Source organism: Suricata suricatta, chromosome 10, assembly GCF_006229205.1.
Source record: "Suricata suricatta isolate VVHF042 chromosome 10, meerkat_22Aug2017_6uvM2_HiC, whole genome shotgun sequence".
NCBI classification, from domain to species: domain Eukaryota; kingdom Metazoa; phylum Chordata; class Mammalia; order Carnivora; family Herpestidae; genus Suricata; species Suricata suricatta.
Window position 1 is genome coordinate 15,164,782 of NC_043709.1, and position 15,738 is coordinate 15,180,519.

The window sequence follows — 15,738 nt, forward strand, 5'->3', positions numbered from 1 at the left end:
TACGAAACATGGTCAGTGTGACATGCTGGGACGGAGCCCTAGACGATTCAAAGCTTTTCTGACTTATTTTAGAAACAATCCTTAGTACAAATATTTACTTGCCTTCAAGGCAGAGAGATTCATAACAGACAAAAAATAAAAATGACGACAGTTGTCAGATTCAAAAGAAAATGGACAGCCAACACCCTGGCAGGGAGGGAAAGCACAAATAAATCACAAAGCACCCATGGGATTATTTCCAGAGGTTCAACAATATGATCGCAGAGGTTCAAAAGAGTAGCCATCGGGTCCATAAGAGAAGGTGACATCCTTGGTAAGTTTAAGATGGTAGGAATACATTTATTACATTTCACCAAGATGAAAATGTGCACGCATGTAAAGGCAAGCCTCAATAGTTGGGAAGGTACCCACCACAGTAGCGGGTAAGAAGGCCATCCCTTCCCTCCTTGCTCTGGGCCTCCCCCCTCCTCTCCCTTCACACACTGCTCCCATCAGCCCTCTCAACAGAGGCCATGCCAACGTTCCAATAGACTTCATTCAGACCCTACAGGGCTCATAAGAGTCTTGAGTTCTGTTAGCCAGGAAGGCATCGTGGGAAATTTAACCCAAAATGTTCTTTTTAAGGAGGAAAGTCTAAGGAGTTGATTTCAAGATTCTAGAACATAAATAAAAGTTTATTTTTTTAAGTCACATCCACTTGTGAATCAAATTCAGTACAGGAACGAGAGACTGCCTCCTGGTCCATAGTGGTGGTATCCCTCCCGTGGCCCGAGGCTCAATGACCCAGGCTGTGGAGTCAGTCTTCAGTGAACTTCAGTGAAAGAAAGCTTCCCCTTTCTTTTTTTCTTTTTTTTTTTTTTTTAAGGGAGAACAGTCAAAGACATTCACAGGAGCAGGGTCCTCAATCCCCTCTGCTTTCCACTGCGTCGGGCACAGCGATTGCCGTCTTTAAAGGATCACAGTTTCCGTCCTCACTCGTTGTATTTGGACAGTTTCAGCCGGGGGATGATGTTCATGGACTGCAGCTCCTGGAAGAGCAGCTTGCAGGCGTACGGGATGCGGAGGGAGGACACGTGGCACGAGGACTTGCAGTAATGGCACCTGAAACCCAAGTCCGCATGTGTTAGAGGGACGAGGACTCGGAAACCAAGGCCTGCATGCAGAAGTGTGAAGTTTCTCTGCAAAAGTCTGCCACCATCCCATCAGCTCTATTCTATTTGTCAAGGTTCAGTCCCACCATCAAATATGCACAGGTATGTGCCCCCAGCACCCCACCTCCCCAAAAGCAGCATCCAAGGAAGCAAAAGAAGAAACTAAAACAATAACACTCCAGCAGTTTTAAAAGCATGTAAGTTTCATCAGTTACTACCATGCTTCTAGACCATTCTCTTTAAAATACAGAACATCTGCCTATTTACTAGTTTTGAATGAGGCCCAGAAATCTGAGCTGTCTTGAGATTATTCAGATTTAGACTTTTTCGTTGTGGGAAGGTTTATAAATCGGTTCAATCCCCATGTATTTGATAAAATCTATTATACTGTACTATTCAAGGCAAGATGCTCAACAATTATGATGTGATCTGTCCCCGAGACACCTGAAGTGTGATGAGGAAGAGAAGACTTTCCTATGAAATGTCGTGTCCAATCAAATGCTATTTATTTTCCCGGCGCTCTTCGAGCTGGACTCTATCAGTAGGAGAAACTACTATACTTGCAGCATGCTCTCCCTGTGAGCACACATTCCCAGTTGGCCCCCACAGCAGCCCGTGCTCCTAACCAGTATGCCTGCTATGCCAAAGAAGGTTTTCTTTTCTCTTCCTTCAGGAAGAGCCAGTTCACTAAACCTGGGTTTTAAATCAATGGCTGCAAATGATGAACAGTCCCCAGGAAGAAAGGGAACTATCCTCTGAGGTTTCAGATGGACACAGGGCCTCAACACGACTTTGTCCTGTACCTCGAGGCTCTGGGGGGGTCGACAGGGTGGGTAAATGAGTGCAAGAGGAATATGGACGGAGGCTTAGAGGGGTCAGTGCTGACGAGGAACTGGAGGGGACTCCCTCGTGAGCAGGAAAGGCCATCAGGGAGGGTAGTAACGCAATATAAGTAAAAATGTAAACGTACATATTACTGGATTAATCACAAAGTGGCAAAGATGAGCACCTGGGAATGCTCATGGTTTCCAACAGCACAGAGCAGGAGACTGCTCAAATGTCCAAGAGGGCCCTGGTTTGTAGTTATAGGACATTTATACAGACACACTGAGCAGCCATTAAAAATGATGATGTCGACGCATATTTGTTGAAATATAAAGGTAAGGACACACTATGGAGTCAAAAAAGAAGTGTGCTGTACAGCCTGCTCAACAGGAGGTCCTCAGATGGGCTTCAGTAAATATATGAAGCTCCCAAAGTCATATGTAACAGACTTTTTTCCTAAAGGCTTTCTTGATACATTATTTTTTTTTTTAGCTTATTTATTTTGAGACAGAGCACAGGTTGGGGAGGGGCAGAGAAAGGGGGAGAGAGCGCACCCAAGCAGGCTCTGTGCTGCCAGTGAGAGCCTGATGTGGGGCTGGAACAAAGCCGCGAGATTCTGACCTGAGCCGAACGCTTGCTTAACTGGCCGGGCCACCTGGCGCCACATTTCTGTGTAAGAACTATGTTTTCAATGTGCCCGGCTGACGTCCTTTATTCGGGAATCATGTTGATGCTTTAATTAAATTCAAGAAATAGATTTAACTGGAGCCACTTCTTGCTGATTCTGTCCATGTCACTCTGTGACTTCAACCCAGGCATATCTGTTCAAAAATTTCCATACTTGCTGGTTCATAACCCAGAAAGCCCACTAACCTTCTCTATTATTAAATATTTCTCCATCAGTTAAAATAACACTCCTATTGCATGTATGTATTTATGCACATAGATAAATTAAAAGGTATTAAATTACCTTACCCTGTGTCTGAACGATTTCAAAAGGAAGAAACTTGACACAACAGCAATTACATAAACTGACTTTTTAGGGCAAAGGCAGCAAAAGGAGGCGGCGGCTGTGGCTTCACAGGAGAAATAACCGTCCACTAAGATGTCCTCTATGAGCTAATTATCTTAATAGGGATTTTCTTTTCTCCGCAGTTTTCCTTCCGGACCTCTCTTTTGTGACTTATGCCCATCATGTCTTCTGCAGAACAAGTCTTGCTGTAAACATCCCCATAGCAATGCCTTACTAATGTGCAAATCACTGACAAAAGGCCAGTTTCGAGGTTCTGAACTGCTCTAATTACTCAGGCTCCATTGTGCTGTTCATTAAAGAGCGACTCCCTCCCGCACACGCCGTGCCCCTCCCGCACAGCCCGCCCGCGCGGGCAGGTAATGATGGCAGAGCCACGGCATCATTATGCCCCTCTGCCAGCGCGGCCCATGCGGACGCGGCTAGATGACCACACTGTGTTAGGATGTTTTTCTGTTGGCAACAAGCAGACAAGCAGGCCACTCAAAGTCAGACACACAGCATATCCAGGTCTGTTTAATTATAGGAAAGACCTTAAGGTGTGTAACCTGATTTAGCCCCCTTTCAAAGGATTGCTATTAAAATACACAAAAGAACACATGAGCTTTGAAATCAGGCAGTGCCATCACATGATCTCTAGATGAGACAGAAAATGAAGCAGGAAAGAAGACTTTAACAGAATAATATTGGGATCAGTGATTGCTTTCATTAGTTTCCCTGAATATTCAGCGAAAGAGATGGGAAGGTTTTCAAAGTACGTGAGTGAATCTGGTCTACTGCTCACTCTTGCTCGCTCTCTCTTTTTTGGATGTGAGGGGGGTGGACAGGAAAAAAATGTAGGGAGGATGGAAAAGGAAAGGAAATTTTTTTTAAAGTTTACTTTGAAAGCGAGGTCAAATGAGTGAGTGGGGGAGGGGCAGAGGGCGAGGGAGAAAGAGAACCCCAAGCAGGCCCCGCACTGTCATTGCAGAGCCCGATGTGGGGCTCCATCCTAGGAACCACGAGATCATGATCTGAGCCGAAACAAAGAGTAGATGCTTAACCAACTGAGCCACCCAGGCACCCTGGAAATTCAAGCTTTATGATCCCTATTATCAATAAAATGACCCTACTGTACCACATTTCCCAAGTAAATTACTTAAAAATCCTTGTGCCAATTGGAAGATCTCAGTGGACCTGGTCCCGGGCACCTTCCTGTTACACTTGTGTGGCTGTTGTTACCCGACCAGGACAATAGAAAGCAAGTTCAATATGCATTTCAGAAGACGAACAGACCTCTCAGAATTGAGACCCCCTCCCAGTCACAGATATAAGAAAGAGCCAGGCTTATGCTTAGAACAATAATGTCACCCACTTGCACACCCTCAGGAAAGGAATGAGCTGCAGTTGGCCACCTTTTGCTTGTTTTTAAATGAAGTGATTTCTTCAGACAAGTCTCATCAACTCTTCTACACCCAAGACCATAAAATAACTGGCTACAAGGTTTTGTCATGAGCCTAGCAAGGTGCATACACCATGTCCTAAGATGCCCCTCCCCCTGACTCTTGATTGGCTTTATCCAGAATAACCACGAGACTGGAAGCTTAGGATAGCAAGCAGTGTCCGCTCTGAAGGGAGCCTGTGGGGGAAAGGTGGCCCAGGTAGCCCTCAAACTTGGCAAGGATCTCATCTGGGCCCAATTCTATCTACCAGGGGATGGCGCCTCCCTAGGGAGAAGGGGCTCTGGGAGTGCAGGGGAGGGGTGGGGAAGGAGTCAAGACTTCTCCTGTCCCTGCAGCACCTGCTTCAGATCTTGTGAGACCTGGTCTCTTACAGAAAAGCAGGCCGAGACGGGCGAGCTACAGGCCTTCCTGCCTACAGGGTGAGTCGGGGCTCTGGACTGGGACCAGTTGGACTGGGCAGTTATCATTTAGCAACTGTTTTTCACTAAGCCACCACCAGGCCCCGGCTGGACGAGGTGTAAACAAGACAGAACGCAGTTAGGATGAACTAGAGGATAAGTTCCCTGTGAGCAACCATTCACGATCTTATTCACTCCTGTATCCTGGGGCCTAGACAGTGTCTGGCACTTAGCAGTCTCTAACTGTCGAATGAATGACGGAGACAGACCTAGTCGCTGCCATCGTGGAATTCACAGTCCAAGTGCAGAGCAGTTTGCTACCCAGAGCATACAGACAAGGGTCAGGGTACCAGGTGCCGGTCCCGCCTAGGTCGCCAATTTGCTGTATGACCCGGAGCAATGCACGCACGACTCTTTGGGTCTGAGGTTGAATAAGGGCATTTGACACACGTTCTCTAAAAAGTTTCTAGTTATAGGGGCACCCGGGTGGCTCAATCGGTTGAGCATCCATTTTAGCTCAAGTCCTGATCTCAAAGCTTGTGAGTTTGAGTCCCCCACGGAGCTCACTGCTGTCAGTGCAGGGCCTGCTTCCAACATTCTGTCCTCCTCTCTCTCTGCCCTTTCCCTGCTTGCTCTCTCTCAAACATAAGTAAATCTTTAAAAAAAATTAAAAAAAGCTTCTAGTTACAAAATGCTATAATCCCCATACCTAACAGTGAATTGGCTAGGATTTTTTACAGGTGAACAGTGTGACACAAGGTGTTTGAGGAGCACCTTGGGTGGTGTCCGACTCTTGATTTCGGCTCAGGTCATATCTCACAGTTGTTTGAACTCCATATTGGGCTCTGCGCGGACTGTGTGGAGCCTGCTTGGGATTCTCTCTCTCCCTGTCTATCCCTCCCCCACTCTTTCTCTCTCTCAAAAAAAAAATAAGCAAACTTAAAAAAAAAAAGGCATTCGAGATAATATGAGAAAGAAAACAAAGTCTATACTCCTTGGGTACTTAAACTCTAGTGGTGTAGAAAGCAGAAAATGAAGGAGACAAACTAAACAGGTACAGATGAAATCCCCAGTTCTTGGAATGGAGAAGAGATGGTATGCGCCAGGGGCCATTCTGGAGCTGTGATTTAAGAGGTAAGGGTGTGATGTGAGGGACATATGGTATCCACTTACCAGCCAGAATACCCCAGAAGTCCACACTGCCCACAGACATCAACCTCAAAGGCATCACTTGAAATCATCAGTCTCTCCAGTAAAAGCATGCTGGCTCCATAACCGATTAAACAGTCACGTTCCATCTCTCCTAGACGCAAGCCGCCATCACGAGATCGACCTTCGGTGGGCTGCCTTTGAAACAAGTTAGAGAAAGGTGTCATTTTTACATTAAACAAACAAAGCCACATCGCATGCTGGCTAAGAGCACGTGGCTTCAGAGAAGGGCTCACCTGGGTCCAAATCACAAACCAGACGGTGACCTGGAGGGAGCGGCTCAGCTGCATTTGCAAAATATAAAATTTAAGGCTCCTAAAGAGTCTTAAATGAGAGGAGATGTAATACTAGTTAGACTGCTACTGTTATTTTTATGGAGTGGTAATAAAAAATAATTGTGTAACATTGTATGATATAATAAATTAATATATAATCATACAAAGCAGCAGAGCTACAAGACGACTACCATCACGAGATCATTATTATTAGGACGACACAGTCCCCAAGTCAGGAAGATGGTCTTCTGAGTCTTTTCTGGGATATTTCAGTTCTGTTATTTCAAAGTGTTATTTCAAAGCAGAACTACTGGGTCCCCAGTAGTTATCGCCAGGGCTCCAGGGAGAAGCTCCATGTTATTAAGAAACAAACATGGAATGAAGCAAATGGATTTTTATAAAGTAAAGGAATGGTCTGGAAGGACAGAGTGCCTGAGCCAGATGGGAAGTTCCCCAATGACTGGGGAAGTCCTGTGTGTCCCCTACAGGTACGAAAATGTTCCCTTACTCCTTAGAGGGGGCTCTTTGGCAGGCAGCTGAGTCCCCTGAATGGATCCCCTGTGGCCAGTGTTATGTGCTGCACTTGAGAATACTTTAAAAAGGCTAAGAACCCAGGACTCAGAGATATAATCAAGGGATTCTGAAACCACACAGGCATCCCCACCCAGGCCGTGATGATGTAACGTTTAGGGAAGAAAAAGTGAGCTCCCTGGCTGGCTGATGCGGGGCGACAGCCCTTGGGCAGGAGCGGACCACAGACTCTCATTGGCTCTATCCCACGGGATCTTTTGCTCTTTACCATTGCTGCCAATTTCCAAAGAGTGAGAAAGGTAAACAGCAGCAGCCAACATGTGCTGAAATTTTACCTTTTGCTGTTGCTAAAGGTTACATTAGGAACTAGATTTAGGTTATAGATTATTTGTCGGAAGACAATTTACATATAAAAAACTTACAAATAGTCTAGATGAGCACACCATAGTAGAAACTTCCTCACTGAGCACAACTTATGTATGTCTTTACCTGCGGACAGAACACGTGGGGTAAGAGGGTCCCTCTCCCCCTGGCCACTGGACAAGGGAAGGTGGTCCGATCACACGTGGGCAGAACCCAGAACTTGAATTTAAACAAGTGAGGTAAGGGACTACATCCGGGTAAATACACTCCTGGCAGTCTTCCCACAGCATGCATTAAGTAGTAAGTTTTTTATATAACAAAACAAAAACTGCTTTGACACTTGTTACTCTGAAACAGTTCTTGGGATGTTGTAACTGACATGGAGGTCCTGGAGGGACCACGAGCAGGGGAGAGATACTCCCAACTCAAGCAGAAGTCTCCCTGCTGGGGTCACTGGTGTCTTGAGAATCTCAACTTCTCTTCCCTCTTCTGCAATTTTGAGCACACATATGTCTATCAGTTCAACAGGCATGTGCATCTGCTCGGTTTTCAATGGTCACGGGATTGAGTCCTCTACCTGTCTCCCTTGGTCTAAAAATGTAAACTCCCACATTAGCTGTTTCATCCCCAACCCTGGCCCCAAGTGTAACATCTAAGCCATGATCAGTGAAGCAGACAGGGAACTGGCTATTTATTGAGCATCCCCCATGGATGGGCATGATATGTATATTCTATATTCAAGCACCTGACATTCACCAGCACGCCGTGAAATGGGCGTTAGTGTCAGCACTTCCTGTAGGAGAAAAGCTGAAGCTGCAAGAAGCTAAGTGGTGTGCTGGAGGCTCACGGCAGAGCCACAAGGCGGAGCTGAGTTCACACCCCTGTCTCTCGGTCCTCGAGGCCTACGTTCCCTCTCCCAGCCCCGGGTTGCTCGACCTCGGCATGAGCACCATGCTGAGCTGGATAATTCTTGGCAGTGGGAGCTGCCCTGTGCATTGCTGGGTATGTAGCAGTGTTCCTGGCCTCTACCCACTGGACGCCAGTAGTTTCTTCCCCATCACACCCAGTTATGACATCCCAAGATATCTTCAGACAGTGTCCAATGTCCCCTGCAAGGCAAACTTGCTTGTGGTTGAGAACCACTGCCCTCGACTATGCTTCTCCAACTGGTACTAAGCACACGTGATGTAGTACAAGTAAAGTAGTACTAAGAACTAAGTACTAAGAACACGTGAAACAGGACCTGCAATTTCCTTTCCAACAATTATCCCCCTTCATCAACATGTAGACACTGTGCTTGGAACTGAGAACACGCTGGTGAACGGGGCAGGTGGACCTCCTGGAGCTTATTCTCATGAGCAGGCAAGTACAGGTGCCCTACGCTCCACTAACAGAAGTTTTAAGCAGTGAGTTGTGGCTTGGGCTCCCCGAGTGTGTATATGTTTTCCGTGTACACACGGCAGCTCGCAGGTGTACCCACACGTGTGCCTATGGTGGGTGGACGGGTGTGTCTACACTCTTATATACGGACCTTTTGGAAGAAGACCACATTTGCAAACACGTACACAGTCAAGCGCTATGTTGGGCGACTACTGGCAAGACCTACGATGGCTCTGCTCTTGTGCCCATGAAATGACTTTGAATCGGCTGCTGTTTTTTCATGCTAGCCAGACGTCCATGAGTTTTGCTGATGCCCAGCACTACAAATTTTGACATCTCAGAGAAAGAGAAACTTCACAGAGTCAGCTTATTGCTATATCTGGGCAAAGCAGGGTAGATTCGACTGCATTATAAATGCTTTTTGTAAATGCCTTTCTCTTACCTGGTAAGAACGGCGCGCGGTCCCCGGGCCCGGGCATGCATCTTATCCAGCACCATATGCTTCAGTTTCTGATAGTACACCGGGCCAAAATAGATGTATGCTTCTAAGGGCTCGCTGAAAGAAAAGGTCAGAGTTTTGGGCTCAAGAGACAGCCTTAGCTCAAGTTGGGGCTAACAAAAGACAGCCTTTTCCAGAACCCCTCACGGGCAGGGCCTTGTCTGCTTCAGAACAGGTTTATGAATGGGAGAGAATGATTTTCAGCGTGCACTGAATGAAAAGGCAAGATCTGAAAATATAAAAATACCATGGATACATTAGAAGACACACTGTTTAATTAAGAAATAAAACTTGAAACAGACTGTGAAAAAGTATGTAGAGGAAGGTCCCTTCTTCACTGTCCTCGCCCTTGTCCGGCCACTACCCTTTCTTGCCTGGACTCTTGCACACAGTCCCTGCTTCTGCTCATACCCCTGCATAATCTGCTCTTCACAGAGAAGCCAGAGCAATTCCTTCTAAAGTGTAAACACAGCAGGTCATTCTGCTCTAAATACCAATGGTTTCCTACCACACTCAGAATCTGTATCATCCAAATTTTGTAGCAGATCAATAAGGCCTAACATCATCTGGTTCTTGCCCACCTTTGACTCTTTCTGTTCCCTTTCCCTATTGCTCATTCCACTCCAGGAACACCGGCCTCTTCACTGCTCCTTAAATGTAGGAAGCCTGTCTGCCTCAGGCCTTTGCACTTACTCTTTCCTCTAAAACATTCCTCTACCAGGCATTCACCTGGCTGTCAAGCAATTCACCTCCTCAGAGACTTTCCTTTCCCTCACCACCTTATCTAAAGAGGGGTCCTGCTCCCAATCCATCACTGTGCCCCCACACTCTCTCAATGCTTACCTTGGTTTGTTTTCTTCAGAGCACTATTCACCACCTGGTATTATAATCCACATTTATTATTTCCCTGATTTTTGCCTGTCTTCCCCACCTGAAGTAAACTCAGCATAAGCATTCTGTCCCCTCTGCCACTGTGGCTCCAGCAATATTGACCCCACCTCGCACATAACTAGTGCTCAGTATATGTCCGTTAAAACAGTTGACTGAATGCATCTTTCAAAAAACTGTAGTAAAAACTGTAAAAGCTAGTGAATATTTCAGTGCTTTGACAGAAGAAGCCTTTTTTCTTTAGTTTGGAGCAACAGCAGGCAGGGCGTTAAGGACTCTACACAATCTGAGCTGCCCCAGAACCTCCTCTAAAGAGCGGAGGCATCCACTTTGTGCCTTTACTCCATACGCCATCAGGGAGGACGGTGCTGTCATGCTTATTTTTAAGAGGAAGAAACAGGCACAGAGGGTCCGAGTGGCTTATCAGTGTGGGAAGGGAAATGCAGCAAATCCAGGGCTCTCCCTGCCACACTGGCCCATCTTGAACCCAGTACGTTGACGTTGGGCAATGGCACGGCATGGGAGTGGGAAGAGCAAAGGTGGCGAGCTATGCAGTAGGGGTACATCAGAGCCCTTGGCCCTTCCTGCTTGGCTTGTCGTCCACCACTTTCTAGCTGCCCAGCCACCGCACAGGCTGAAGGACAGCCGGATTCTTGGAAGACACAGAGTGGGGTGCAGGGCAAAATGGACAGAGTGTCTGGAGACACCACTCCTGTCCCAGTGCGGTCACCCAGTAATTACGTGACCTCTTTATCTCAGTCTTCCTAGTACAAGGGGGTCAGACCGAGGTTCTTGCCAGCTCTGGTAAACAAGGTTCCAATCCCTCACAGCACGGCTGCTCGTGGTAGGATTTACGGAACCCTGTCACCTAATGCCACTCCATCCCCAGCTGAGGAGAGTTGTGTGTAACACTCCCTCCTAGTTATGCTCAAGGATGTGGTGAGGGGTGAAGCTGGTGGGTGAATGTGTTTGCAAGCCCTTTGGGGAACTTTCAACTCAACAAGCTAAACTGATGTTTCTCAAACTCTGCCGCTGAGATAAACGGCAAACACATGAAAACTTTAGCTGGAGCACAGCGGAGGGTGGTGTAGACAGAACCTGAAGCAATCTATCGGAAGTGGAGCATAAGCCATCCACATCTTCTAGTAAAATGGTGTTCAGAAGGTCCATCAAATCCATTCATTGGTTCTGCACTTTGTGGTCAACTTCTGCATTATTTCTGGACGAGGAGCAAAGACCGAGACCATTGGTTGTGCCATGACAACTGTAATTTTTGAAGTAGACATCAGCCACTTCAGTGAGTCACTTTGGAAATGGAACATTCTACTTTTCCTGTAGTGCATTTTTCTAGAACGGCTCAGGCACGCTACACCTAGGGAACCTATGTTATCACAGTTTGGATAGATCATTCTAGAAAGCACTCAGGAGTTTTAAAAGATACAGATTTTGACTACTGTAATCCATCTGGCTGGTTAACAGGCAGCACTAAATCAAGCCCTGGGTCCTCACGCACACTTCCACCCCCAGTTTCGCTTGTGCTCAAACAGGGTGGAGCCTGAGAAAAACAGTATAAACACCATGTCCCAGAGTCTAATCCAGCATAAAACACTATGTGTGTCTTTTTTTTTTTTTAACATTTATTTATTTTTGACAGACAGAGAGAGACAGATCATGAGCAGGACAGGGACGAAGAGAGAGAGAGAGGGAGACACAATCGGAAGCCAGCTCCAGGCTCCCAGCTGCCAGCACAGAGCCCAATGTGGGGCTCGAACCCACCAACTGTGAGATCAAGAACTGAGCCGAAGTCGGATGCTCAACCGACTGAGCCACCCAGGCGCCCCATGTGTGTCTTAACTTAAGCAACTGACTTGACCCTTTAAGACCACGTGAGTCAAGTTTCCAGAGCCAGTCTCTTTCTCCCAGGGTAGCAGGAGGAGCCAGTGCCCGGCCCAGGAGAACGTGCTTCCCCTTCTGAGGCCGCACCTCAGGTGAGTGGAGGTCTGGCCCTTGGAAATGTCAAACCCCCTTCTCTGCATGGAACACTCTTCACGCAGTCTACGCTTCTCAGCCTCCTTACCTGCTGATACACCCACCTCCTCAGAGACCTCTCCTACCCCATTCTTTCCCTTCATTTTGGTGGGAGCTATTTGTACTGGTTTGTTCTCGTTCCTTTATTGAGCAAATATTTATGGAGCGCCTGCTGTGTGCAGACACTGGAAATAAAACAGTCAACAAAACCGACAAGCCTTGCTCTCACAGAGGAGACGGATAATAGTATTAGGCAACATTATCACACGGGTGTCTGATAATGACGACGCTACAGAGAAAAATCAGGTAGGAAATGGGCAATACACTGAGACGTAGTTTTAAATTAAGAAGTCAGGGTAGGTCTTGCTAAGTTATCTTGTGTCTTATTTTTTCAGTAAGTCTAGTAACAAATTTGAGTGGTCAGCTCCCTAGTTCAAGGATTGTGTTTATTTTTTTAATCATTATATACTTAGTACCTAGCATATGTTAGATGTTTCACACACCAGTGAACAAATACACAAATGCCAGGCCTCAGGCTGTCAGAGCACTATCTGATATTCATCCTATTAATGCAGAGAAAGTTCAGTGGTTATGGAGTTTGAGATTATATACAATTAAAAGTTGTATAGATATCCTATTTTGGTAAATGAACTTTTTTCTACTTTTTAAATGATCACCTCACCAGGAAAAATAATACTCCTTAATTTGTCAGTTTTCTGAATTTGGATTTCCTCCTGTCAGCGCCGTTTTATTGAGATATAACTAACTTCTTAACACTGTGAGCAAGTTTAAAATGCGCAACATGTTGATCTGATCCACTTACACGCTGCGAAATGATCACCCCTGTACTTTGGCTAACACCTCCATCGCAAGGTCAGCTTTCCTTGTGCCCGATTTCTTAAAGCAGTAAAGCTTATCCTAAGGTATACCACAAGGGCTCTTACCTCTTAGTCTAATAAAATCACGCTTTACTGTAAAGTGTCTTAAAAACGCACTTACCCTGTGATGCCAGATGTAACGTAGTCTTTCCCCAAGTAGTTATAACCGTGGCGAACGAGGTCCTCACACACGTCCTTCACTTTACTGCCTCCAAACGCAGTGCCATAGTGGAACCTGCCGTCCAACACGCCGGCCTTGCCGGCCAGCAGCTCAATCAGCTTTCCCACCTGCGGGGTTGAACAACCTAAGTGCACCGTCCTGGGCACAGCAATCCTGTTTAGTGCAGCCTCCTTCCCCGAAAAGCTGAGACGGCAGCGAGATCATTGCTCTCTTACTGTGCGACACGCGGGACCCACATTTATGCCCCCAGAGCCCCAGGAGATGGGCACTATTCCTTCCCTCACTGTACGCACGAGGAAACTGAAGCACAGAGAGGCTGAGTGTCTTTCCCAAGTCGCACAGCCGGTAAGTGGTGGAGCCAGGACTGCAAAGCAGTAACCATGGAAGGGAGACGCAGCAGGGCCAACATAAGAGGCTCTTTTTGCTGAGGGGCACGTGCATCCCCCAAAGACTGCTCCCGGAGGGAAGGGCAGACACTCTCTGCACTCCTTCCCTAGAGAAGAGCAGCCTAGCATGTCAGGGGCTAGGAACCTCTTCATGTGCCAAAAGGGTCAAAGGGCCCTTTCTAAAAAGAACGTTCAGCCTCCCATGGCCAACACTCCCCATGAACCCAGAGCCTGCCGTCTTCCTGAAAAGCGCTACCTCTGAAAAACGTACTGACCGTCATCCGTGATGGGAAGCCATGTGGGTTCATGATGATGTCCGGACAGATGCCAGAGTCACAGAATGGCATGTCTTCCTGAGGGACGATCAAGCCGCAAACACCTGGGGGCAGAAGATCCCGTGCCATGTAACTGACATCAGTGGAGAAGAAGACTACAGTACTGAATGGGGAGCTCCTGGCTGCTGTCTCTATTGCCTTCTCCATGGTCTCCATCAAGAGTCAAAAGGCAATGTCCAACCATCCTGCCAGATATAAAATTCGAAAGCGGGGTCCTCACAGCTTTGCAGCCTGTGGGCTGGCCTGCGGGCATGACAGCCGCTGGTGCTGTCAGGCGGCTCGCCAGACCCCTCGTGCACGGAGGCCCGAGAGCCCTGGCTTTGAGGGGCCCCGGCCCCACCGCAGCCCCAGAAGCTTCAAGTCAGCAGCGATTTCGCTCCTCGCCAGCTAGTCTGCGATCTGCTACCCGCGTAGCCAAACCACAAGGATCCCACTCCTCTGTCACATGCAGAACCGCCTGAACGACGGGTGTGTTCACGTTGTGGTTCTAAAACCTGTGACAAGGAGGGTCCGTGTGAGGCTGATTTGCTAACACCTGGCTGGTGGGGCTGGTTTTTGTTAGGGCTTCCCTGGGCACGCCTAGACTGCCCTATGGCATTTTAATTCCTACCGCTTATAACACATTAGCAAAGTGATCTTTGATTGAAGTTGTAAAGTTGAACAAGAAAATTAAACGCCAGATTATTCTTGGAAGAAAAGACCGTTATTAGAACCTACTTCTAAGAATGAAAACAGAGGAGAACAAAAACCCACCAGCTGTATGCACACTACTGATGGTCTCTTAAATTAACTGTGTTTCATTACTCTTCATATTATTCCAACCTACAAGGGATTTTGTTGCTTAGTTCCTCTGATTTCATTTTCTTGGTAGGAGGGATAGGGGCATCGTTTAAACTGTTAGCCGCAAACCACATAATTTAAAATTGGAAAACTAGTGTACAATGGCACTGGATGGAGAAGTAAAAACCTTTTACATTTACTGAGACGAAACTCCTTCTCCCTTGTATATACAGTTGTCCACCGCGTACACCGACTGCAGAGGAACTACTCTCCAAGGAATTCTTCATTCCTCAGTTTGATTTCTACATAATTACCGCAACTATTTTGAAATAAGATTTTGTGAGGTGTTCTAATCACCAACAACTGAAGTCTAAAGAGAAAGAAAGCCATGTGCTTTCAGTATCAGTTATTAATATTCCGATTTCTAGTGGCTGCCAACGATATGGTAATTAGGTTTGTGGTGCTGAATTCTAGAGCACGTATGTACCATAACTGGCTTTTTGGTTGAAACTATACTGTTTATTATAAAGAACGTATGCTTTGCTACATGAAGAACAGGAACAATCATTCAGTTTATTTCAAACTCAACTACAAGGTCTTAGAATTTAAATCAAGCAGAGTGTGTGACCCCTTCTTTCTTCCCTCCCAAAATCCATCTTGTCCACACTGAAATTATCTGACAAACACTAGGGCTACTGGGAAATCTACTCTGAAAGAGATCGACTTGTAAATCTAGGTGCACCGACAACAACATTGTGCAGCAGTGAACAAAATGTTAAAAACGGCGATTCCTGCAGAGGCCTGTCCTGGGACGCACTCTGGGGACAGTGTCACTTTGGCTGGTGAGGAGGTGGAGGGTTTGGCTACATCCCTTCAAAACAAAACCAACACAAAACTGCTACATTGTGTAGCAGTTCACAGGGGGAAGCTGGCGTCCACCCTCCACACGAGAAGGTGGGAGTGAGGGGCAGGAGGGCAGCAGCTCCGGAGGAAGCAGGGGATATTTATTTGGGGGGGTGGAGGGAGGTGATTTGCATTTCGTATTTTTAGTTTTAGTTGACACGTTTAATCAAGCCAACTTAACTTTGCTATGAAAATGAAAGCAATGCTCCTTCCCCTGAAATCTGAATCTCTAATAACTTTGCTTGAAACCTGATTA

General features: G+C 46.7%; 1 protein-coding gene across 5 annotated transcripts in view; it reads right to left on the bottom strand.

The window, feature by feature from the left end:
• Window positions 1–314: 314 nt before the first annotated feature.
• Window positions 315–15,738, bottom strand: part of POLR3B (RNA polymerase III subunit B) — a 110,851-nt gene continuing 95,427 nt past the window's right edge. For all 5 annotated transcript variants that reach the window (XM_029953953.1, XM_029953954.1, XM_029953955.1 and 2 more), the window contains 5 exons: window positions 13,740–13,843; window positions 13,019–13,185; window positions 9,047–9,160; window positions 6,020–6,193; window positions 315–1,101 (listed from right to left, as the gene is read on the bottom strand). In XM_029953953.1, the coding sequence (XP_029809813.1) occupies window positions 972–1,101; window positions 6,020–6,193; window positions 9,047–9,160; window positions 13,019–13,185; window positions 13,740–13,843 (689 nt within the window). In that variant the 3' untranslated portion in view covers window positions 315–971. The remainder of the gene's footprint in view (window positions 1,102–6,019; window positions 6,194–9,046; window positions 9,161–13,018; window positions 13,186–13,739; window positions 13,844–15,738) is intronic.